This window comes from Etheostoma spectabile, chromosome 12 (genome assembly GCF_008692095.1).
Source record: "Etheostoma spectabile isolate EspeVRDwgs_2016 chromosome 12, UIUC_Espe_1.0, whole genome shotgun sequence".
In the NCBI taxonomy this organism is placed as follows: domain Eukaryota; kingdom Metazoa; phylum Chordata; class Actinopteri; order Perciformes; family Percidae; genus Etheostoma; species Etheostoma spectabile.
Window position 1 is genome coordinate 12758265 of NC_045744.1, and position 23930 is coordinate 12782194.

General features: G+C 39.0%; 2 protein-coding genes and 1 long non-coding RNA gene across 5 annotated transcripts in view; 1 reads left to right on the forward strand and 2 right to left on the reverse strand.

Moving 5' to 3' along the window:
• LOC116698725 (uncharacterized) overlaps positions 1–23930 on the reverse strand; it is a 350926-nt gene that overhangs the window by 106649 nt on the left and 220347 nt on the right. The gene's annotated exons all lie outside the window — the stretch shown is intronic.
• On the reverse strand, positions 1629–7559 carry dapk3 (death-associated protein kinase 3). The gene is made up of 9 exons (XM_032530822.1): positions 7310–7559; positions 6347–6444; positions 5511–5871; positions 4696–4825; positions 4461–4509; positions 4334–4360; positions 4082–4234; positions 3917–3962; positions 1629–3181 (listed from the first exon to the last, which is right to left on the reverse strand). Exons 2-9 carry the CDS (start codon positions 6406–6408, stop codon positions 2651–2653), a joined length of 1359 nt encoding a protein of 452 aa, XP_032386713.1. The 5' UTR covers positions 6409–6444; positions 7310–7559; the 3' UTR covers positions 1629–2650.
• Positions 9911–22469, forward strand: sppl2 (signal peptide peptidase-like 2). 3 transcript variants are annotated; one of them, XM_032530813.1, is made up of 16 exons: positions 9911–10123; positions 11713–11829; positions 12466–12648; positions 12759–12848; positions 13062–13201; positions 14161–14303; positions 15272–15368; positions 15656–15772; positions 16353–16434; positions 16576–16650; positions 16747–16809; positions 16937–17036; positions 18308–18385; positions 19034–19194; positions 19415–19455; positions 19983–22469. In XM_032530813.1, the coding sequence occupies exons 1-16, from the start codon at positions 10076–10078 to the stop codon at positions 19990–19992; spliced, it is 1545 nt and encodes a 514-aa protein (XP_032386704.1). In that variant the 5' UTR covers positions 9911–10075; the 3' UTR covers positions 19993–22469. The 3 variants fall into 3 exon arrangements, 2 of the variants coding, with proteins under 2 accessions (XP_032386704.1, XP_032386703.1); XR_004334287.1 differs by lacking the exon at positions 19415–19455 and having other exon boundaries at positions 19034–19312; XM_032530812.1 differs by lacking the exon at positions 19415–19455.

Consider the following 23930-nt stretch of genomic DNA (forward strand, 5'->3'; position numbering starts at 1 on the left):
ATAACTGATTCAGTAAGCACAGCTTTATCAGATATGTTTTGAGTGTGCTGGACAAAGCATAGATATGCGTCCAGTAACTGCAGCAGATAAATTTACATCTTCTCAACATAATTCAAAACCAACCTTTAAAACTCTCTGAGCATTGTGAGGCCGGCCTCCATCTCTGCCTCTCACTGACTTCCACAGACAGACATGATACATCATTCATTCAATTTACAGAATCTATCTTAATAGCTTTATTATTATATATATTTATACTATTTTGCACTTTTTAAATTGCATATTGACTCATATTACCATGCAATCACTGAAAAAGAAACATCGGATTGTATGTGAATTTGCTTACAGTTGAGGGGTCAACAGGGGCCAACAACTATTATTTATTTTATTTGGTTATCTGGCCAGCCATACAGATTATTACCCTCTGCTTTGAGCCCAATGCTTTGTTCAAATTTTCATATGCAGATGTAAATATTTACTCATTGTTCACAAATGAGACGTTTATGCTCTTTGGTTGGTTAGTGTGAGACTGTCAAACTAAATGAACTGTTTAAAAAAATATCCTGTATTTTTATGAACCACCACCAGAGGGCATCTTTCATACAGTTACTAGTAACTACTTTTTTCCCTTCACCACTGCAGCTTTAAGGAGAACAACACAATGAGAAACAATCAAAAATGTAGGGTTTGTTGCCAGCTCGAGTGGAGAACTTATCTGCTTTAAAGACATTCTTGTTGTCTTTCCTTTCCACAACATTAAGTAGTTTGACGGATAATAACGAGCGTGGTTAAACCTGTCACATTTACATATTACATTTCACGTCATGGTGCTTTTTTTAAAAACTAACACTTCGGTCAATTCAAAAAAATAAGATAATATGAACATACAATACTAATGCCACAACATTAAACTACTCACATTGAAAATGTTACTAAAGTTAAAGTATGCAAGTCTTAGTAGCCAAAAGTACTTAAAGAATCAAAAGTAATAGTAACCTTCTCATAAGCCCATGTGAGAGTATTTTTGATACATAAATGTCTAAGCTGCATTTTTACTGTCCTAGCTGCCATAGCTAATTTAAAAATATTTTAGTTATATATTTGGGTGGTTTATTCTACAACGTATCTAAGAAGTTTACATTTTTTGTTTAAAATCTTAACATGTTAAGTAACCATCTGTCAAATAAGTGTAATAGAGTAAAACGTTTAAATTTACCTCTGTAAGGCAGTGGAGTAGAAGTATAAAGTTACTAAAGTAAAGTACCAGGAACTCAAACGTGTACTTAAGTGCAGCACTTGAATACATACTGAGTTTCTTTCCACAACTGAACCAAAAAAAGAATAATTAACAAACGTAAGCGTACAGAGGTAAGTTAGTTTCCATACACACAAAAACAACACATGAATACGACTCGGTATTTGAAACTAACTTTATTTGAAACAAGCCCAGACAGTTCAGCTCTTTCTAACACTTTATAGACAGAGTAATATAGATTTTGGAAGACTGCTATAATCATTTAAGTGCAAATGAGTACATTCCTAAACAGAAAAAAAAAATACTACTGACTATATGATACACTCGCAAAGCTATACATGGGGAATGTGTTGCATGGATGTGGAATGTTTTGAGTTTGCAGAGATGGTCGGAAAGCAACCAGAAACACTAAGAGTTACAGTAAATAGAGAGAGTTTCCAAGCACACTATTTGGATTATAAGGATTATGTGCAAAAGTTATTGCATTAAAGACATTGCGCAATATCAATGTGATAGAAATGTCAATAACTCTGTGATTTATGAGTGCTCGCAGAGGCAATACGGTCATTCAGTTTACAGGCACTGCAAAGATGAGTTTTTACTTTCAAAACACTTTATTCTTACAGGTCTGTAAAAAAAAATTCTAATTATTTCCTGGGGGGGTTCCTGGAAAGAACCATGCAATTTGGTACTTATTATAGTTCAAATAAAGCGAAATGCTAAGCTAGCGCAACCTTGAGTTAACTGGATGTCCAAAACGTGTCATAACTAGAGACAAATTATGTGTTTTTTTCCAGGAAACCTTCAAGAAATTATTTAGAAATTATTAGGGAAAATCACACATCTGCAAAATTAAGCATTTCACTAAAACTTTTTCTTGTTCTTAGCGAAGCGTTTAAGTTTATTGCATCCTTTATAACTGACACTCTGTTCCAACATATAAGAGAACTTTTAATGTGAGCTGCAATTGAATTGGAAATGTAACCGGATAAATAAATAGCCCTGACACTATGAGCTGTATGTTGTTCACGTAACTGCCCAATAACCTGAGGTCTCTATGGCTTTTACAGCACCAGGACAGTCAGTAAGTTCTTAAACATAACCAGGCTTAGAACAATTGCACAAAAAAATCCAAGCCAATGTAGTTTCAAATTGCAAATCATTTAGACAAAAAAACAGTACGTAAAATCTCTAAAATTATAAATTAACTCATAACACAGGAATGACCATTTAATGGGATAAACATTTTACCTGCTTCTTGCTGGTTCTCTCAAGCGTGACATTAAGAGGGTGGAACATTTTCCTCGATGGGCAGCAGCAGCACAGCTTATGATCACAGCAGACCCACTCAAACTGCACTGTGTGGGACATGTCATGATTCGACGTCAGTTTGGCTCAGGGCATGCTGCCGAGGCCATCCTTCTCTGCAGTCATGGACTTGACCAGCTCCTCCACCCAGCGGACCTCCGAGGCCACCTGCTCAGCCAGGACCTCGTAGCGGTTTTCCAGGCGAGCGTACTTGCGCTTGAGGGCGTTGGCGGACTGCATGGTGAGCTTGGCCTCCTCCTGGCTCTTCTTGCGCTGCGTTTGAGTGCGCTGCAGCTCTTGGCGGATATGGCTCAGGTCGCTGGAGATGCTCTGGTTCTCCTCCTTGTACCAGCCTTCCTTCTCCTCGTATATGGACAGCAGCGCCGCCACGTCCTCCCGGCATGAGCGCTGATTGCGCTCCAGGTCTCTCAGGCCTTCCTCTGCTGCAGCGATCTCCTCCAGGACCTGGGAGAAGCGCTCAAAATTGACGTAAGTGTTATTGGGTGGCATGCTGGAGTGGGACTTGATGGTGTACTCCTTCAGACGAGTGGTCTTCAGGCGTCGGCGCTCAGTCTTGTGGTCTCTCTCCTCCTGGCGGACATTTCGCCTCTTAATCACCTGCAGAGGGAAAAATGTAAAGGTCTGAAATCAGACGGGCAACTTGATAACAAAGCCCGACTGATATTGGATTTTTGAGGCCGATACAAATACTGATATTTAATAACTTAAAAAATGCTAACCGTATATCAGCAGATATTTGTTTTTGTAGATAAAAAACAATTTATGATGAATACTTAATAAATGTTCTTTATTAAAGAATTTCAACTAAGGTACAGTTTGTACTTACCAGATCATTTTGCAAACTGCAAACAATGATCTCTGGTAGACAAACTATATCATGGAGAGAAATGACAGATCTTTGGCATACCTATAGTGCAATTTCTTGTTACTTATCTGCAATAAATTAATATGTACCTCTTTCTGAAAATAATAACCAAGAACACTCAAATATGTATGAGCTTTAGTAAGTAACTACAAGTGCCTTATATTGCAATTTTCAAAACAAAACTTAAAAAGCATTTAGCAACATAGTCTTAAATACAAGAGAAACAAAAAAGCAAAAGATCAAATTCCCAATATTCCATTATTTAGGTCAAAACAGCAAATGCTGGTCTCCATTTTTAGTCAAGCTCTGCGAACATCCAGTAAACCCTGGTTGGCCAACCTTAGACACTTTATATTACTATATGGCAACAATCATTTAAAATGTACTCAGGGGCTTCCTCACGTAGCCTGATAATAACTCAAATCTTGCATTGAATGTTAAACTCCACCAAGAGATATTAATCTCACCTTAATCCAGGGGTGCTGAAGACTATCATCAATCGTCATTCTCTTTCTGCAAAAGAAAATAATCCACCAGTGAGAAAATGCCACAGCAAATACTTTCATATGTCTACGAGACAGAGATTTATCTTCTTTACTTTTGGCACCACATTTTTCTGAAAAAGTTCGTACTTGGGATCCTTGACCAGCAGGCGTCGTATGAAGTCCTTGGCGAGCTCACTGGTGTTGCTAAAATACTCCTCATCAAAGTCGTAGTTGACAGCCGAGATGTTTGTCAGGGTCTCCTGCTTGGTCTCGCCCAGGAATGGTGAAGCCCCACTCAGCCTACAAGGATTTGCATTATAAAACAACATGGATGAGGAGTGAAGTGATTTATGTTTCTATAAATGTCTACAGCAATTTGTAATGTGAAACATTACTTACAGGATGTATGTTATTACTCCAATGCTCCTGCAGAGAAGAGAACAACCAAACATGAATGAAAACTGTCACATGGGTCAGCGGGTCAGTACTCAGCTTCAGAGGGAGAAAAAACATGTTGGCATCTTACCACATGTCTGCCTCCAGTCCAAGTGGCTCATAGTTGACTATTTCTGGAGCTGTAAAGCACAGAGGAATGAACATTTTAATTCCGTCCAGATGTGGAGATCTGAAACGCAGCATCCACTTACCGTACAAGGTTTAACTTACGTGGGCACAAACTTGCACAAAAACAGATTTTTAAAGTAGAACATTTTTACTTTATTTGTTAAAAGGGTATTCATGAAGGCAAAACAGGATCTTACCAACAAACTCTGGTGTTCCAAAAATGTTCTTGAACTCATTTCCCGCTTTAATCTGATGAGCAATCCCAAAATCAATCAGCTTGATCCTGGGGTTGGGGGCGTTTTTGTCCAGCAGCATGATATTCTCCGGCTGAAAGATAAAACCATTTAGCTAAACATTAGTGAGAGAACAAAGTTATGATACAGTACACATGTAAACATAAAGCTATTTTAATGAATTACAGCAGCATAATACTGAGAATTGGCATATGCCACAATCAAAAATAACTTTTGTTGGCAACAAACTGTACAACTGTAGAAAATAAAATATATGTGAAATGTTACAGGCCTAAAGGGTTTGTGATAGATTAATATATTAAAACTTATGAGAACTGTGAACTGTTATGTTGTATGAAAGGTACTAACGTATATAAATCAACTTTGACTGTATTTGATATATAACTTAAGTGTTGGGTTTTCTTGTCTTAGAACATGAATTAATTAGCACCATTTTGTGGAATTATTTGACTAATTATTAAAAATGTTTGTGTATCTTAAAGGACACAAAATATCTTCATATTATTGATGTGAAGATACCTGTATCACATATCAATATCACCAAGCAGAAAGCAAGTACCAAGCAGCTTGACAACTTTGTGTGTCTATAGCCCTGTCCCTTATTTCACAAGGGAAAACTCCCCCGCACACACAAGTGCCTAAAGTACAACATAAACTTCTTCTTACGCTTTAACAGGAATCTTGACAAATGTGTCAAATACGACTGCAGGCCCAGAGCCCCACAAACAAGCTGACTCTTAACCACACAGATCACTAACCTTGAGGTCAAAGTGAGCAATGCGTTTGGAGTGTAGATACTGAACGCCGTCCAGGATCTGCTTGAGAAACTGGGTGGCCTCTTCTTCCGTCAGAGATTCCTTCTCAGCCAGGAAGTCAAATAGCTCTCCTCCAGACACCAGCTCTAGGATCAGGATCACGTCAGTTTTGTTTTCAAAGATGTCGTGCAGGGTAATGATGTTGCTGTGTTGGATCTCCCGCAGGATGTTGACCTCACGCTCGATCTCCTCGCGGCTCACCCCCCGCCGGCTAGAGGACAACCTCCGCTTCTTGATGAATTTGGCTGCATACTCTATGCTTGTGCTCTTCTCTTTACACTTACGAACGATGGCAAACTGTCCACTGCAAGGAGGCGAAAACAAAGGCCGGTTAACAAGAACAAGTAAGAACATATCAACCTGTTTCCAACAAAAATCAACTTGTATTGAGAATTTTCTAGAAATGAGAGTCTGTCTCTGTCTAAAACCAAACCAGTAAGAAGGCAGGACGGTGCACAAGACTGATGAAAAAACTTGATTGTGGGGTAATACATGTAATTAAGCCACCCGGAGCAGGTAGGAATTTGTATTCACAAAACCCTACAAGTCTGATGGCCTTCAAACATGACATAAATGAATACTGTAGATCCTAAATAATGAATAACGAAAAGGTTTATTGGGTGCATCACACTGCCCTCCAGGTACTGGGACACCCACGATACATTGAGAGTCCAAGTGTGAACAGTGTCTTTACCACAGTAGTGGTATCCGACGGATGTTTTCAGATACAATACGTTTTTTCAGGAAAACAAAAAGACAATAAAATGTGCAGAACATACCTGCCCAGTTCCTCTCCCATCTCATAATACATCTCAACATCCTCTTGTCTGAAGCCAGCCATGGTGTGCTGACTGGAATGATGATGCCTTGAGATTCACTGTTGTGGGATATAAACTCAATAAATACTGGCGGTGGTTGGTGTGGACATGATGAGAGACAGCACGGTGACCAAACCACTCCCGTAATAGTAGATCTAAACTGTGATACAAGTCTTAGTTATAAAACAGATTAACTATTCCCACCTACATTACTGAGTACCTGGGCTTATCTGCTCCTTATTTGGCCCGAGTCAACACAATTTTAGTTTTCAGAGACTTTCTGGCTGATGTCAGACCTCTGCATACCAGTCCTACTGACATCATCTCCTGCCTGGACCAGCCATCTCTGACTCATTTAAAGGGATTGGAATTAAGAAACACTACCGGTTATTTGGCGTTTTATATCTCATTTAAGTATTGTTGATATGTCTGTTATATACATGTGTGTGTATATATATGTGTAGGTATATATATACCGTTCAAAAAAATATTTCCGACTGTAGCTAGCTAATGACACACTGGTGAGCGCTATTAAAGATGCTGAATAGTGACTTGTATGTCAAAAGCAGGCAGCAGAGATTTTTTTCCGTGGTGAAAACAGCAAAAATGTAAAGCTTATAGCTCCAAACACAAAAGAAAACTCTAGCCACAGGTGCAACCTATTAACGTAGTTATACGCTAAAGAAACACAAACAAATTCAAATGAAGAAATAAAGAGAATCCTAGCGACGGGACACGGCTAACGTTAGCTTAACGTTAGCTGGTTAACCAACGTCAACGTTATAGCTGGCTAGCTAACGTTAACGTACTGTATAAACACCGGCTTTGTTAGCTACTTCAGTAAGGAAAACATGATTAATAGCACTAAAATACTGGCAGCAAAGTGAAATGAGAAAGCATTGCAATAAAAGTAGCTATACTTACAGTATGGTTGGCTACGAGTGCTGCATTCCTTTTCAAAGTAGTTGTGCGAATATTCCCTGACTGAACAATGTGAAGCTAGCTACAGTGAAATACAAGATTTCCGGTTGTTTGGTTCAAAATAAAAGCCTTTCCAACGACATGGTTTCCTGAACAGTAAGCAACTCAAGTTTCATTCTACTTATCGTAGCCTAGGCTACATATGGCACATTCACACATTTTGGTGTAGGCCCATACATCCTTTTGTGAAGCCCCTGTACGTATTACTCCTGCAGTGGTGAATAAATTATGCATTTTTGTCAACTTCAAATAATTCCCAAAGTACATTGAAAGCATAGCCTGCCTACCTTGCATGCTCGCACACTGTAAAGGGCATACGGAAAGTATGTTTGACGTTGTAAAACGCCAGCTAGCAAAATTGTTGTTTCTGGGAATTTGGGTTTTGTTTAATAACCTTAGTAAAGTCCTTACTTTCAGTAACCCAAATATTCTAATGCTTAACTGATATTTTTTCTGAAATGAAACTTCTTAGAGGAGTGTTTTTATTTTTTGGGCGTGTCTGCCTTAATGCACGAGACAGTTGGGAGAGAAAGGGGAGAGAGGAGGAAGACATGCAGGTAATCGTCACAGGTCGGACTCGAACCCTGCTGCGTCGAGGAACAATCTCTATTTGAATGTGCGCCAACCCGGCCACCTTAGATAAGTGTTTTTAGAGAGAGAAAACATGAAAAAGGACTTATTTCTTCACCAGAATGATTATGGCACTTCAAATAAGTATTTTAAACAACATAGACCTTCATGTGGGAAGATAAGTTTACAGAAAATATAGTTTGTTTAACTAAAATTAACACATGAAATGTTGATATTGAATATTAAGAAAAGCCTACGTTTTGGTTGTTAATCTAATGTCATTCAGACCTTCTGTAGAACTTTAGAATCAGAACTGCAAAGTGAGGTAGATGTACACGTCCAAAATGTACCCTTTTATTCTTTAGGCAGCAATCGCTTAAGTTCCTGTGATAATACGGTACTTGATGCGGGTAAACTAAAGAGATGGCAGACGGCAGGGATTACATGCTGATGAATCAAGCCGTTTTACGTCAATGATTAACAAGACTGAGCATGATCTTGCAACAGCAAAGAATAAAGAGGGTCTGAAGTAATTTAGAACACAAGAAAGCAAATGACAATGGTTACCATAGTTAGAAATAATTAAAATAATAATATAGTGACAATATATTTAATAATGTTGACTTATTTTGTGTATTTGTTGTTTGTGGTTAGGAATAGGATGCACTAAAAAAAGCTTTTCACGAGAACATGCAACATTTCCAACCTAAATTTGGATGAATAACTGGATAATCCTGGGTGAAAAATTATTATAATTTACTAACACAAAATGTTTTACCATATCTTTTGCCAGTTCAACAACAAGTCAGGCACCCCTAAATTTCATCTCAGCCCCCCTAAAAATAACATTTTTAAAACCAATTGCTTCAAGTTAGAGTTAGCAAACTTGTCTGTTAGTGAAAGACAAACAATTACAGGTTCAAAGGGCTTGAGACAGGTTTGACATCCTGTGTCATTATCGCCAAAGCTACCAGAGATGATCAGATAATGAAATTATTGATTTAGCGGTAGAGTTAACACTTTTGCAAGGCCCTGTATCCGTCTCACATTCTCGTTGGTGGCTGAGCCCCCCTAAAGGTCGGATCCTAGAATCGCCCCTGTATGGTATTGAATTAAAATTATCGATGCATTTATATGTAAAAGCTGGTAAGGGGGGATTTTTTTTTTAATATACATGCTGCGTATTGAGAATTTCACCAAGGAATCAATAATGTCTCATCTTTATCCATTATAATACATCATAATACATTTGTCAATTGTACTTCATATTATTCATTTTTTTTCAAATTAATTTAATTATTAATTTGAATCTGCAAAATAGACAATAAGGGTTGTAGCTATAAATGTTACGGAGTGAAAAGTAAAATATTTGGTTTGGAAATGTAGGTTGGTTAATGGCATACAGTGGCACCAGACTGCTACAACTTGCTGTTGTTAAAAGGTCCTGATTAGCAGTGACACTGGAGGTTGGCCTGTAATCTATAATTACAGTGAAAATCCAGGGTTAGGGATGGAAACCATGGCTGCAGCCTTCCCAGCCTTGTTGGCTCAAGTCTGACTTCAAGAGTCCACGTCATGTGGTGACTGAGGGTCTTAATTTAATGAGGACTTCTCTTTCTGTAATGTAGGCTATGCAATAGAAAATGTCGGTAAAATAATAAAGGAAACTGTATAATAAAATGTAATGTTTTGTATAATCTATATTACTATTTCAAACTTATTGAATCACATGTGATTATGTATGGTGGGTCTTTAAAAATGCAGTTGGAAATAAATATCTAATAATATATCTGTAATTTATGTTGTACACTCATGAACTATTCTCCATCTTTAAAAGCTCCACCACGCCTACCTAAACGATAGAGACCCGATTAAACATGTTTACTAAACGTCTTGCTTTTTGTAACGTTTTCACCGATTTTAATCAAGATCTTTTTTATTTTTTTGACTGGCTTTAATTTAATCCAATCAGGGACATGTTCGCCCGCTGTCGTGACGTTGGCAGCCAATTGAAAACCCTGCACAGCAAAATGGGCGTGACTCGTTAGAACAGCTGCTGGGGGCTATGGTGAGGGGCCAGAGAGACGAACTCTTGGTTGGTTGGTTGATAGGGAAACAACAACAAGCTAGCTAGGCATCATGAGGGTCCCTGAAACACTGATTTGGACCGCTTTTCTCATCCAGAAGGTGAGAGAGACCGAGTCTATCTCTCCCAAAGCTATTTATCTGTGCGCTCATTACGCATTGTGGCATGTGGCTAACAAAATCATTGTTTTTTTCCAGCCGTGTTCCGGGATTATTAGCTTGGATGCTATGCCTGTTAGCTTGCGGAGATCACTGTGGGCCCTAGACACCCGCACATCACTCACATTTTGATGTAACAAAAACGAAGATTATTGCTGATTTACCGCATCATCGAAACCACTACAATGTTTTATGATAGACTGCATTTTTAGTAGCGGATAGCAGACATTGCATCGGGAAATGTTAACTAGCTATAATAACTCACATAACGTTAGTAAGAGATGTGTGAACGGGTCTGAAACTTGTGACCTCAGGTTATTTCTCGGCTGATTATTATGTCCTTGCCTAAATATTCTCTGTTAAATGTTCCGTTTGTCTTTAACGGTTTGTGTCGATTCAACTTTATTGGAACTTTAGATGCTGTAGTTTGTGATGCTGAGTGTTCATAGTATTTTTGTCAACCCCATTTTTATCAGTTAAGGCAGACTCAGTCACACAATTCAACAGCACCTCATTCTACAGTGTATATACTCATACAAAGTAGAGTTTTAGGTGGGGAAAAATGTTCAATACATAATGGGAAACAACTATTTTGCGCAGATGCAAAACCAGAAAATGTTTACAATTTCATAATGAGCTGTTTTATTTAGTAAAACAGCTCACTGAACATTTAGTGATAATTTGACTGGTCACATATACCTTCTCCTTAAATTGCTGTTACTGGTAATGCCCCCAGGCCCCCCTAAATTTTGGCTGAATCACGAATGTTTTTAACATCTAGCTCCACCCCTGTCACCCTTTGTGCCATCGCTTTCATTGCCAAAGGCTTTGTGCATGCACATTGTTGTTTAATTATGTTAATTTTTAAAAGTTACTCACTACCAGTAAAACCACACTTTTTCTGCTGCCATCAGGTGGGGTCCCTACATGCCTTACATGACCTGTCGCCTCTTGTGTATAATTATGGGTAATAAAAATAAAAATAGAGATAACAACAAAATCCCTTGAAAGTATCATTACTTTGACCATAGTCTTTAGTCTTAGCTTACAAAAGGCTTCTCTCTTACTCTGTGTTTGCAGCGCAACACTCCACATCTTTACTGTTGACAGGAGTGTTTATAAATACATATTATACATTCAGCAATACTTTTGACTTTTACCTTGTTACGGGATTTCTGGTGAAGCAGCAACAACAGACCATCTGTGGCTGGAAATAATTCAGCATGATCCATATCAACTTACTTTTAAGCACTTGATCATACAACCAATGTTGCATCCAAAGTGCTGGTACAGAAAACAAAAAACATATTTATAATTAATAACCTACAATTAAAACACACAACAAGTAGCAAATAATGAACACGAAAAGAAGTCGACATCTTACTAGTGTTCAAAGCCAAAGAGAAAGATGGGTTTTAAGAAGGGTTTTAAAAACATTAAAAAAATATGTTCAAGTCTATGATCCAAATATCAAAGTTACAAACATTTCATGGACACGTGGAGTGATACAGACCTTGTTGTCATGTCGACAGGTGGTGGGAGAGTACGGCATGGCTCATTTCAGTGACAAGGGCAAGAGCAAAGGAAAGGATTACTGCATATTCTTCAACTCCCAATGGGCACGTCTACCTCAGGACCTCAATAAGGCAGTAAGTCACACGAGTGAGGAACAAGAGGTGTAAGCAATGAGAATGACACACACACACACACACAAGAAAGGATTTACAAAGTGCTTCACAGTCACATAGAACAGTGTGGATGAACTCCAGTATGTATGTACTTATATTATGTAGGTGATCAATAAAATATTTCAGGAAGCCTCGTACAGGATGCTGAAATCTGATCTCCTCCACTCTACAGTGCCTGTTGGACTCTGGCAGCTGCTTTATGACCCAACTGCAAACGTCTGGAGATCTTTCTGACTGATATCAGAATAGAATGAGTTGCACTAATCCACTGTGGAGGAAATAAATGCATGAAGGATTTCATTTTTGTATCATTAGAAAAAAACCTGAAACAAGTTTTTTTTTTTCTATTTCTATTTCTATTCTATCTATTATTAGGATCAGATTGCATCTCTGTTGACTCCAGTCTCTTAGCAACAGATATGATCCAGCTCATTTTTAATGATTTAAGAAGCATTTTTAAAGAGCACTTATACCCAGCCTATTAATATGTAAACATGAAATACATGCTGTGCTATTTTTTCTTTATAATAAAGAGTTTTGAACCATAACAAAATGTCCTCCAGCTCTAGTCAACATTGCAAACCTTTTGTCTTGAAGTCCCGTCTTCAGATCTATGACCTGACAACATCGGTCCTGTGCTCGCCCTCCGACGTCCCGGAGGGAGGCTTCCCAAATCGCATCCCCATGGTGATGAGAGGCAACTGCACATTCTATGAAAAGGTCAGACTGGCCCAGATTAACGGCGCCAAGGGCCTTCTCATTGTCAGCAAGGACAGACTGGTAAACCTGCTTATAACTACTTTTAAGGCTGTTGCTTGTATTCATTCTGCATAAAGAAGTGGATTTTCAGAAAACAGAAATCCAAGGTTTCTTTCCTTTTTAAATTACAGACTCCACCAGCAGGAAACAGGACTCAGTATGAGGAGATTGACATTCCTGTAGCACTGCTCAGCTACTCTGATATGCTGGACATAGGCAAGGTGAGAGACCATCAAAACAGTAGACAAACAACCCTCCAGCTACCTGTAGGGTTCTACCGATTTTACAGCCTTATAGCAGCGACAGATGTCTAAATAAATGTGGATACATTTTTGCCAAATGTAAAATAATGCATGTTTGATGAGAATCTACAAGGCAGAAGTATGTCCCGATTTAACAAATTTGTCAACCTTAATATAATGTCGTTGCTGCAGACCTTTGGTAAAGGAAGACTGGTCGCCATGTATGCACCCAATGAACCAGTGTTGGACTACAACATGGTGATCATCTTTTTGATGGCAGTAGGAACTGTTGCCATTGGAGGGTACTGGGCTGGCAGCAGAGACAGCAAAAAGTAAGTGACACAAAGAGGAAACTCACGCCCTGATTTTGAATACTTTATGGGTTTGAGTGTTACAATATATAGATAAATAACACAGACCGTGATGTACTGGAGGAAAATCTCACACTGATGATTGGAACACGTTTTAACACGAGTTTACTAGAAAGAAAGGTTTTGAACAACTCATAGAAGTGCCCCTAGCTCTCTTATTTAAAAGGCCATTTGACCAAAAACAAGAATACGGGAAATCTTAAAAGTGGCGTTTCCGTCCTAATTATGCTTTTAAACAAAGGTTTGCCTGGGGTACATTCACAAAAAGACCCTAGGTTGCATTTTGGCGAGAGTTACGCTTTAAGACAAAATTAGTCCGTTTTTGTGGCAAAGAAGTGAAAGACTGTTTTTTCTCTTAGTGATGTATGTGTATTTGTCTCATACCAAGCAGTCTGCATTGTATTGCTGCAACTCCACTAAAGCGCTAAAGTGTTTATTTGAGGTCGTAGGAATGAATCATCGGCTTGAGCCAATCTGAGTCAGTCCTTCCTGACGGACTTGCCAAGGTGACTGAGGTCACAGTCATAGGGGAGTCTCTGATGCACTGGAGTGCGGGCAAAAAACATTTTGTAATATGAGTATGTGTTTTAAACTCTGGAAAGAAGGGAGTCCCAGCCAGCCAGCCAGCCAGCCAGCCAGCCAGCCAGCCAGCCAGCCAGCCAGCCAGCCACCCAAATGATAGTAAATATTGGCTGTGGCTGGTGGGATGATCATCCTGGCTGCTTTGGCAAGCCATCAGTGAATACTGTTTATTATAAAACAAGTAAAAGACCAATTGCTCTAGCCTATGTTGCATAATAAGCTGGCACAAACCGATGAGTGTGCATAAATACTCATCATTAATCTCTCGAGTTATGAGCGTCCCAAACAGGCCTCCTCAGGTCAGCGTGCATCCCTGAATTCCGTTCCTCCTCTCGCAGACGCTACATGAAGCACAAGCGGGACGACGGGGCAGAGAAGCAGGACGAGGAGACCGTAGACGTCACCCCCATCATGACCTGTGTGTTCGTGGTCATGTGCTGCAGCATGCTGGTGCTACTCTACTTCTTCTATGATAGCCTGGGTACGGTGCCGACAAACACACTCACACTTCAATGATCCGAGCACACATATTAGAACTCTCAATATGCTGATTAGGCCGGCACAATTAACAATTAATTGTTGAATGACTTAGATTCTCATTTAATTGAAAAAAAAATCTGTTTGGTACTTGTTTTGTTTTGTCATAGTTCATGTGTGCAATAAACATTAAACGTTGTGAGTAAAATATCATGGCAGAGAATTGTGATATCACCTCTAAGCTAAAATAAATCGTGATTCATATTTTTCCTCAAATTGTGCAGGCCTACTGGTGATCAATGATACTCATTCACATTTTGTTGAAAAAGAAGAAAATGAAAGAATGTTGTCGACACTGTTTTCCTTGTTTGACAAATAATCTCAACTCAATGACCACTTCCTAGCTTTTTCTGAGCTTTCAACTGCATCTCGCAGCCTTCCTTGTTGACTTTGATTGAGACATCTATTTAGCAGCTGACACCCAATTATATAAGCGCACCACTTAGTAGGCTGTCATTTGACTTTTCTTCTAATTTTAAACTAGATAAATTGGTTGCTTTGGAAACACTGTTAAATTTCTTCATATGTGTCATCCCCTGATACTAAAATAAATTTAGAGTAAGAAGGAAAGCAGATGCATAATTGCGCTTTATTTTGTAACTAAAAGGCCACCTTCAAGTCATAGTTTACTTAGTTGTAGGGTTCTTTAAAAAATCAGCGTGTCATCACTGCCCATGTATATAAATAGGGTTTTCAGCAGCTAAGAAGCAGGGTGTATAATCAGACGATTTCTGGTGTAATGCTATAATGTGTAGTTTCTGTTGCCCCCAATAGGGATTCATTACATTGTTAGCGCGTCCACATGACACAAGCTTTTGGTGATTGCATATTTCCTGAATAGAATATGAGTGGATATCATACAATAATATGCCCTGTTCTCCTGCCGGCCTCCTGTGTTTCCTCACTGTTTAGCCATCTGGGTCATAGCCATCTTCTGTGTGGCCTCCTCTGTCGGCCTCCACAGCTGTCTCTGGCCGTTTGTCAGGAGACTCCCTTTCTGCAAGTGCAGGTGAGGCCAGTCATGTCCATATGGTTTCATAATGCTAGCTGCCCATAAAGTCTCCATACAAACGCACACATTTTGTAAGCTTTGTCTATAAATGTACTTATTCACATTGCTTATTATATATATCTTCAAAGTATGTTGTTCAAGGTAGTAATTGGGCCTCAAGGTATATATTTTAACTATCTAAATATTGCAAGTGAATGTTTAGCCTGAAACAGCCTGTGCACTGTTGATATATGTCTCAATTGTGGTTATATTTATTAATTTGTGGACCCATCTTATGACCACAGGGTCCCAGAGAACAACTTGCCATACCTGCACAAACGGCCGCAGATCCGCATGTTGCTGCTGTCGGCCTTCTGCATTGGTGTCAGCATCACCTGGATGGTGTTTCGCAATGAAGACCAGTAAGAGCAGAGAAAAAAAAGTGTCAAATTCAGCAACATGTACAGAGAAAAACAGCTAATGCATTCAACAAAGGATCTTTTTTTAGGACAGGTAGTTTACACGTTACTGTGGCACCTGTGTGACTTGACTTTATGTTGGCTTATAATACAAAGGAACAAAATATTGATCTGATCCATGTGTTGACATCAACACCTACCAATAATCTGCCAACAGCATGAGAATCATTTTAAAGTGTGTGATAGTCCTTTATCATTTACAAAAGTATGTACTATCTTGGCAGCATTATATTAAAAAACACAAACCATATAGATACAACAGTGTTATCATTTGGGCTGCACATGCACTATATTTCATTTTTATGTAAAAACAATATTTGCAACTGTAGTTTCCATCAAGTATTTTCCCAAGTATTTTGGTTTAAGAGCACATGTACTTCGTTGTGGGTGTCTATTTCTTGCTGTGTCGGGTGACATAAAGGTAGCATTTTTTGTCTGTGTGTATGTGATAACTTGTTGTAGGTACATGAAATGATGATGATGATGATGGTGTTGGCTAACAGTCTTGTAATGCATGTTCCAGGTGGGCGTGGGTGTTACAGGACGCCCTGGGGATCGCCTTCTGTCTCTACATGCTCAAAACAGTCAGACTCCCCACATTTAAGGTAGGTCAGCAGCACTCTTTAATATAAACTATAACAATGTGGAAAGTGTTTGTTTTTTTTAAATTGTGTTTTGAATAATAAATGTTTGGATTATGTTAGTTGTAAACTCACTGGATGTATGTTTCTGTCTCGGCTCTGCAGGCTTGCACCTTCTTACTGTCGGTCCTTTTTGTCTATGATGTTTTCTTCGTATTTATTACACCCTTCTTTACAAAGGTATGTTAAGACTGTTTTCACTCAGGGCTATCCAAATGTCTGTGGCTTCTTTTACTGTGTGCCATACTTAGACTTTCCGTGGCCTTTTCTCCACAGAGTGGGGAAAGTATAATGGTGGAGGTAGCGGCTGGTCCCTCTGACTACGCCATGCATGAAAAGGTGAGCTCATTTTCAAATTCCACAACTCCTTTTGGATGAGTGGGGTTTGCTCTTTCAACTCCAAATGCCCCTCTTAGCTCACGGGTAAAGTAGTAGATGGTAACACTAATGTTTGTGTTTCCTCCAGCTCCCAATGGTGCTCAAAGTGCCACGGTTAAACCCCTCTCCTCTGGCTCTTTGTGACCGGCCCTTCTCTCTCCTGGGCTTTGGTGACATCTTAGTACCAGGTAATGTACTGTCATCCTCAGTAGTGGAATGTACTAAATTTGAGGTACTTGTACTTAACTTGAGGCTTTTCGTTTCATGCCACTTTTTACTTCTACTCTGTTATATTTCAGAGAGAAATGTACTTTTTTACTCCACTACATTAGACTGACATTTTTAGTAACTAGTTACTTCACAAATTAAGATTTTTGCACTCAACACATGTAGTTTATAAAATACAATGTTTTATTGTAAATTAAACAACATATGGGCCTACAAGTCCGGCTGAAATGATTAGCCGATTAAACACTTGGTTGATTGACAGAAACTGTTTTCCTCGTTAAGTTTCTTAAATTCTGCATTAACCGCTTGTTCTTTTAATTCTTTAAGTACATTTCCCTGATGCTACTTACATACTTTTACTTAGGTAACATTTTCAACGCTGGACTTTTACTTGTAACAGAGTATTGTACACAATGTGGTATTAATAGTTTACCTCAAAGCTATAGTTGTAGTGTCTGTCGCCCCCATGAGGAATTCTAAGTAATGACAACAACACTGTCTGCGCCTCCACATGACACAAGCCTTACGTGATCACCCACGCACCCCCACCCCTCCTCCATGCAGTTGCTTGTAGCTAAGGAGGACTTAAGAAGAGGTAATTATCTTCACTCGAGTTTCTGCGCGGGAAAGTCACCAGACGACACAATCTCCTGAACACAGCCATACTGAGAAATACAGAGAGAGTTGTGTGGAGCTGATAGGCTTAATTAGCTTTGTACCAACTTATTTGGCAATGGCTTGAATGTTACGGACGTTTATTCATATAAACAAAATGTTTTGCACTAAAGCTTTAAGTAAAGGATATGAATACTTCTTCCACCACTGATCATCCTACCACAAGGAGCTTAACCTGACTAAAGCTCATCATGTGGGTTTTTTTGGGTTCACAACCAGAACAATATTTAACCAACAATGACCACAGTCACCCAGCTATTTAATCACAGCACTACTTCTCTATTTATGGCTGTCATATTTGTAATGCTGTATAGTTACAAGGTTTAGTTCTCACAAATTGATGACAAAAAATAAACAATTTTTTGCCACTTCTTTGTAACACATTTAATTTATCTTATCTGGGGTTTGAGGGAATATACAGTGTTAGGACCTGGTATTATAAAGTGCAGGGAAACACTTTTGTCAATTAAATGATAAGATTTTGTCTGACACCCAAGCATGATGTAAAGCATCTGACTCTCTTATTAATTGATACTTTTTGTTGTTTTTCTGTCAGGTCTGCTGGTGGCGTACTGTCACAGGTTTGACATTTTAACCCAATCCTCCAGGATCTACTTTGTGGCCTGTACGATCGGTACGTAGATGGAGAGCTTGTTGTATCAGGGTAGTGAAATTACAGGATTGTATTCTGCCGGACTAGCCAATAGAGAAAACCAGCTCCTACTTGTAAATGACATTACAACGGCCCATTTAATTAGCTCTCCTAAAGATTTTACTTTTTGTTTGATGGTATATTGTTTCCCAAATAGCCCTATAAGTTGGTGGTAAAATGTTTCCGTTCATCAGATTAGCTAAAACATTTTTTGATGTCCTCCATTTTATCCTAAAAGTCCAATTTTACAGTGAGCTGATAAATCGGAAGAAAAAGAAATTAGGACAACCAGCTCTTCCTACTGAAAAAAACTCAAGAGATCCACTTTAAAGTATCAGGATGGGGCTTTGGTCAAGATTTAAATTATAAAAAGGGAAAAAAATAAGTAATCGTAACTGAAATTATCCCATTCATGTTATTATTATGACTAATTACCCAAATATGCACACTCTAAACAGGATTAAATTCACTGACCAAGGAAGCTAATGTTAATCACCCCACCACCCCTAGAGACATAAATCCAGTCTGAATGGGTCTTTAGAGTCAAACCCTGCATTATCTTAAGTGTTGGCTGGACATTAAAAAAGTTGACCCTGTGTGTGTTTTTTCTCTCTCTCTCTCTCTCTGTAGCTTATGGCATCGGCCTGCTGATCACCTTCGTGGCCCTGGCCTTCATGCAGATGGGTCAGCCAGCATTGCTCTACCTGGTGCCTTGTACTCTGCTCACCAGTCTCTCTGTAGCACTGTGGCGCAAGGAGTTGCCCCAGTTCTGGACTGGAAGTGGATTTGTGGTGAATACCAGTTTGATATGACCGTCTACTGCCGAAGAACAAAAAAAAACAATCAATCAACAAAAGAAAACAAAAAACCCTAGTGTAAAATAACATGCGAGTAAAGTAGATTTTTAAGTTGAGTAAAGCCTTTAAATAATGCCATCCGTTCCAACTGCCTTTTTCTGTTTTACTCCACCCTTCCCTCCTTGCCCTTTATTTTACTGTGGGTGTGCTCTAGTGTGCTGCTGAGGGCTCAGCTGCCTGTGAATGTCACTGCAGGTACTCCATCTGAGCTTGCTACTTTACACTTTACCATTAAAACATCTTGATGTTACTTAAGGTTCTTTTTTGTGGTTTTGAGATGTTATTTTCATTTATCTGCGTAAACACATCTGTGATAGACAAGTGATTAACTACTGAATCTACTGTTGGTGGTGCTCATAGTGATTTAGATTAACTCGTTTTATTTCTTATATAGTTAGCATGTCTTATCTGTGTGGTTTAGTGGACTCACCCATGTGGGAATTTCTTTGATACGCTTCCCCTTTTTCTTTATCTATATCTGGGACTTTGTATCTCTGCCTACAGGTATACCTCTGACAACATCAATGCACCATGAATTGAGGTGTAATATGAGGGTGATAAACAGCCCATTTAGCCTCATATCTACATGTGAACAGAGGAATGACTGTATATTCTTTGGTTTTGTTTGTCCTATCTATGGCTATTCTGTCTATCATTACACTTAGTTTTCTTCTCCACACAATTCAGCCATCTTATATAGACACTGTTTTTGTCCCCTGCAGCCTCCCATAGTGCTATCACCTATCAACTGTACACAAACTGCAGCACCGCAGACGGAGGATCATTTGACTAAACTGGAGCCACAAACCACAGAAGACTCACCCCACTTCCCATCTCAGGAGGCGCCCCCAGCTGAGAGAGCAAAAGAGGAAAACAAATCAAACTGAAAGGACGTCTAGTACGGCAGTTTACATTTCACTTCATGTTTTACTTGTTGCGTTTTTCGTTTTCTACAATGTGTCTCAGTCAATGGACATTTTCAGTATGGATGTTTATTTGCACTTGGTGCGAGGGGAAGAGCAGAGGAGATCTTTGCTTTCTGAATGGCTGGCTCAGTGGGGCACCAGGATTGGACACACAAGGTTGAGGCATTGAAACTGACAAACACACCAAGTATTAACACCTGCACAGCAGCCCCAACACCTTCTTCTATTATCGGTCTGTACCACCTCTAAAGGGAACAAAAAGCCTGTTGAACACTAAATACTCCCACAACACTAAGCTGAGGTTCTTAACAGCTTTAAAGGCCCAGTCACACCAGTGTTTAAAACAACAAAATATCAATTCAGTTCAATGGAATCACTGCGATTAGCCGATTTGTTCACAGGAGCAAGGTAAATCCACGCTATTTTTTTTCCGTACACTATACTTTGGTGAGCCATCGCAACTTAACGTGCTCCATCCAATCCACTTATAATTAACCTCCTCTGATGTATAAAAGTTCCACAAAAGAGGTAGGGTTTGCAGACGGTTCCATTGAGCAGCAGCTATAAGTCGTAGCTGATCAACAGAAAATTAACCAGCATTTATTTTGATAATCAAATAATTGTTTTACACATTTTTTAGACCACATATTTGTAGGTTTCAGCTTCTCAATTGTGAGAATGTGAGGCTTTTCTGTCTTATACATGAAAATAAACTGAGTATCTTTGAGTTTTGAACTGTTGATCAGAAAAAATAAGACATCAGCCAGGAACTGCAGATGAAAATTAGCCTGTATGGCTATATCTGATATATTTACACATTGGACTCAGGTGCTCGTGTTAATGTGCATTGTCCCTTAAATAAATTAACAAGCAAGAAATTATAACTGGCAAAAACAAGACAAACAATTGGATTAATAGAGAACTGGACAACCCATAGATGTATAAATATTGGAAACCCTACAGTTATGAGACTAAGAGTCAATAGTACAAATATGAATTTTAACTCAAATGCTTATTTCCCTCATCAAAAGTTTATCAAATGAAGTGGTGTACTATCCTAAAAACACCATGCCAGAGGGATTTAAAGGCCGTATATAGATACAATAAAAACAAGCTTCAGGATAAATTGCTTACTGCAGCTCAGTAGTTTACCAGCTACCCCTGCAAGTAGTCACCAAGCCTTGAGGACCAAATATTTACAGTACCTGTGCTGCTTTTTGGTGTGACAGGGCCTTAAAAAGGTCCCGCTTTTCTTAAAAGCATACAAATACACACACTACATAACAAGCCAGTATAGCGGTCTTTACCCTTCCATTACATTATAAAGTACACACGTGTCAATGTAATGTACAGCAGTGTTTCTTTAAAATGTGTAATGGTTGTTGACTGAGCCAAAGCTATTAATACTTTATTTTTTTTGACTGAAGCATTTGTTGATGTTTTTTTATCTTACGTTTGGTATATTATTTTTTTTGCATGCTATAATTTTAGATTTGACCCGTTCTATAAAACCAGTGTAATATCTATAGTGCAGACTTTGTATACGTTATTGGTGGTGCCGCAGTTCAAACTCTGGCATCGCTGTTCTGTTCCCCTCAGTAGTTATAATTCATGTTGTCTTAAGAGTTGGGTTTTTGGCCTTATTGTGTCCATGTTGGGAGGTAAAGCAGAATGTGTCAAGTGTAAAAGTTGCTATGAGTACTGAACTCTAAATGATTGGTGTGCTGCCGTTTAATGTACGAGTTGAGTGAGTGACGGGTTGTGTTAACCAACGTACCAGGATTAGTTTGTTCGAAGTATTTGCACAATATTTTTTAATTCATGGGCTGACCGACGTAGTTGGTTCATGTCTGTATATGTTAATGTATAGTCATAAAGGGTTAAAAAGAAAAAGGAAACCAAGGTATAAATATATCTAATAGTCATCCTGCTTTTTGTTTTGAAAGTGCATTTTTGATCTGAGGGTTTCATCTTAAACACCAGAGGCCAGCAGTCACTTCACTCTGTAAACTAGTATGGATAGATTTCTGCTCATCATTTATTCATGATGCCTATTTACCAAATTCACCACTCCTGCGTAGTAGTCAAGGTCAAAAGGTAATAATACATTTTGTCAGAGGTGAAATGAGAGCAACTCAGTTGTCTGGATGTGCTCTCGCTGATTCAACAGCAATGTTTTCCAGGACGTGAGATTACTCATTCACCAGCATAGTTTGTTGTCACCAAGTGGTTTTCAAAGCCTCTTGTTGAGGAATACATATAATAAAGAAACATTGTATTTGATCTTTGGTGTGTTTTGTTTTTGTTGCAAAATATTACATTGGATTAAAAACTTTGGTGAAAGGTGCCCTGCCACACCTATTTCATTACTTTGTGGTAATGTCTGAAGCTCTACCATGGCCATTTTTTTGTGGAAAAAAAGCCTTGGTTACCTTGTTTCAAGTCATTCTAGCGTGGTATAGAGAGCCTGCAGGAAGACTCTGCTCGATTTGTGCCAGTTTTCAATAATATTCAACAAGCTAAGCTGCTTGACTCTGATTGGCAGCTAACCAATCAATGCCTGGCTATCAGCATCCTTTACCCAGTGCAACTGGGCGAGCTCATGAATAGTAATGAGCTCAGGCAACATGACATCAGATTGACCAGCTTTTGTAATTGGCCTAATTTCTCTGCTGATTTCTTTTCAGTGGCTAGAGCTGACAGAGGAGGTATCAGTTAATTTTCATATTCACATAACACAAACATATGGACCTAACATTTTTCAAAAAATGAATGTAAAAACTGTTGTGTGGCAGGGTACCTTTAACATCTTTTGAGAGGTTTGTCATTCACTTGAAACACTTTAAGTGCGCCTGGACAGCCCACCTGGTAGAGCGGGCGCCCATATATAGAAGTTTAGTGCTCGACGCAGCGACTGCCGCTTTGACTCTGACCTGTGGCCCTTTACTGCATGTCATTCCCCCCCTCTCTCCCCTTTCATGTCAAAAATGCCCCAAAAATAATCTTAAAAAAAAGAAAAGAAAAGAGACTTCTCAACAGCTTCAGTCAGTCTTGATGCTATCAGTTACTTTTTGAATATGTTATATGCAGGACATAATTCAGCCCCCTGCATTGGTTTCTGAGTCTCAGTGTCTTTTCATTGTGACCCTCCAGCTGTGAAAAAGTTCAACCTGTCGTTCAAACTGCAGAAAGCAGTCTGAAGAGAGCCTCTTTGTTGCTCTAACTCAGTCACTCAGGGTGGAGAACTGTTCATACTAAATCACTACCTACCTAGCTTTGTAGGGGATGGGTACAGCAGCATGTATGCCTGCATTTATTATTGGTAGCACTGGTGGAACTCAAACCTTCATCCTATCACTGGCCTCCTTGGATTTTACATCCTCAGGTTCAACCTAAATCTGAATTTTTAAGTGTCTGTGCAGGTATTTTGAATTGAAGCTACGGATTACTATATTTTCTGACAGCAGCATATGAGACAAATCAATTCAATTCAATTCAATTTTATTTATAGTATCAATTCATAACAAGAGTTATCTCAAGACACTTTACAGATAGACCACACTCCAGAATTTACAAGGACCCAACAGTTCTAGTAGTCTCCTCCAGAGCAAGCAACAGTGCGACAGTGGCGAGGAAAAACTTCCTTTTAGGCAGAAACCTCGGTCAGACCCAGGCTCTTGGTAGGCGGTGTCTGACGGGCCGGTTGGGGTTAGAATGAAGAGTGGCAATAAAAATAGAAAAAAT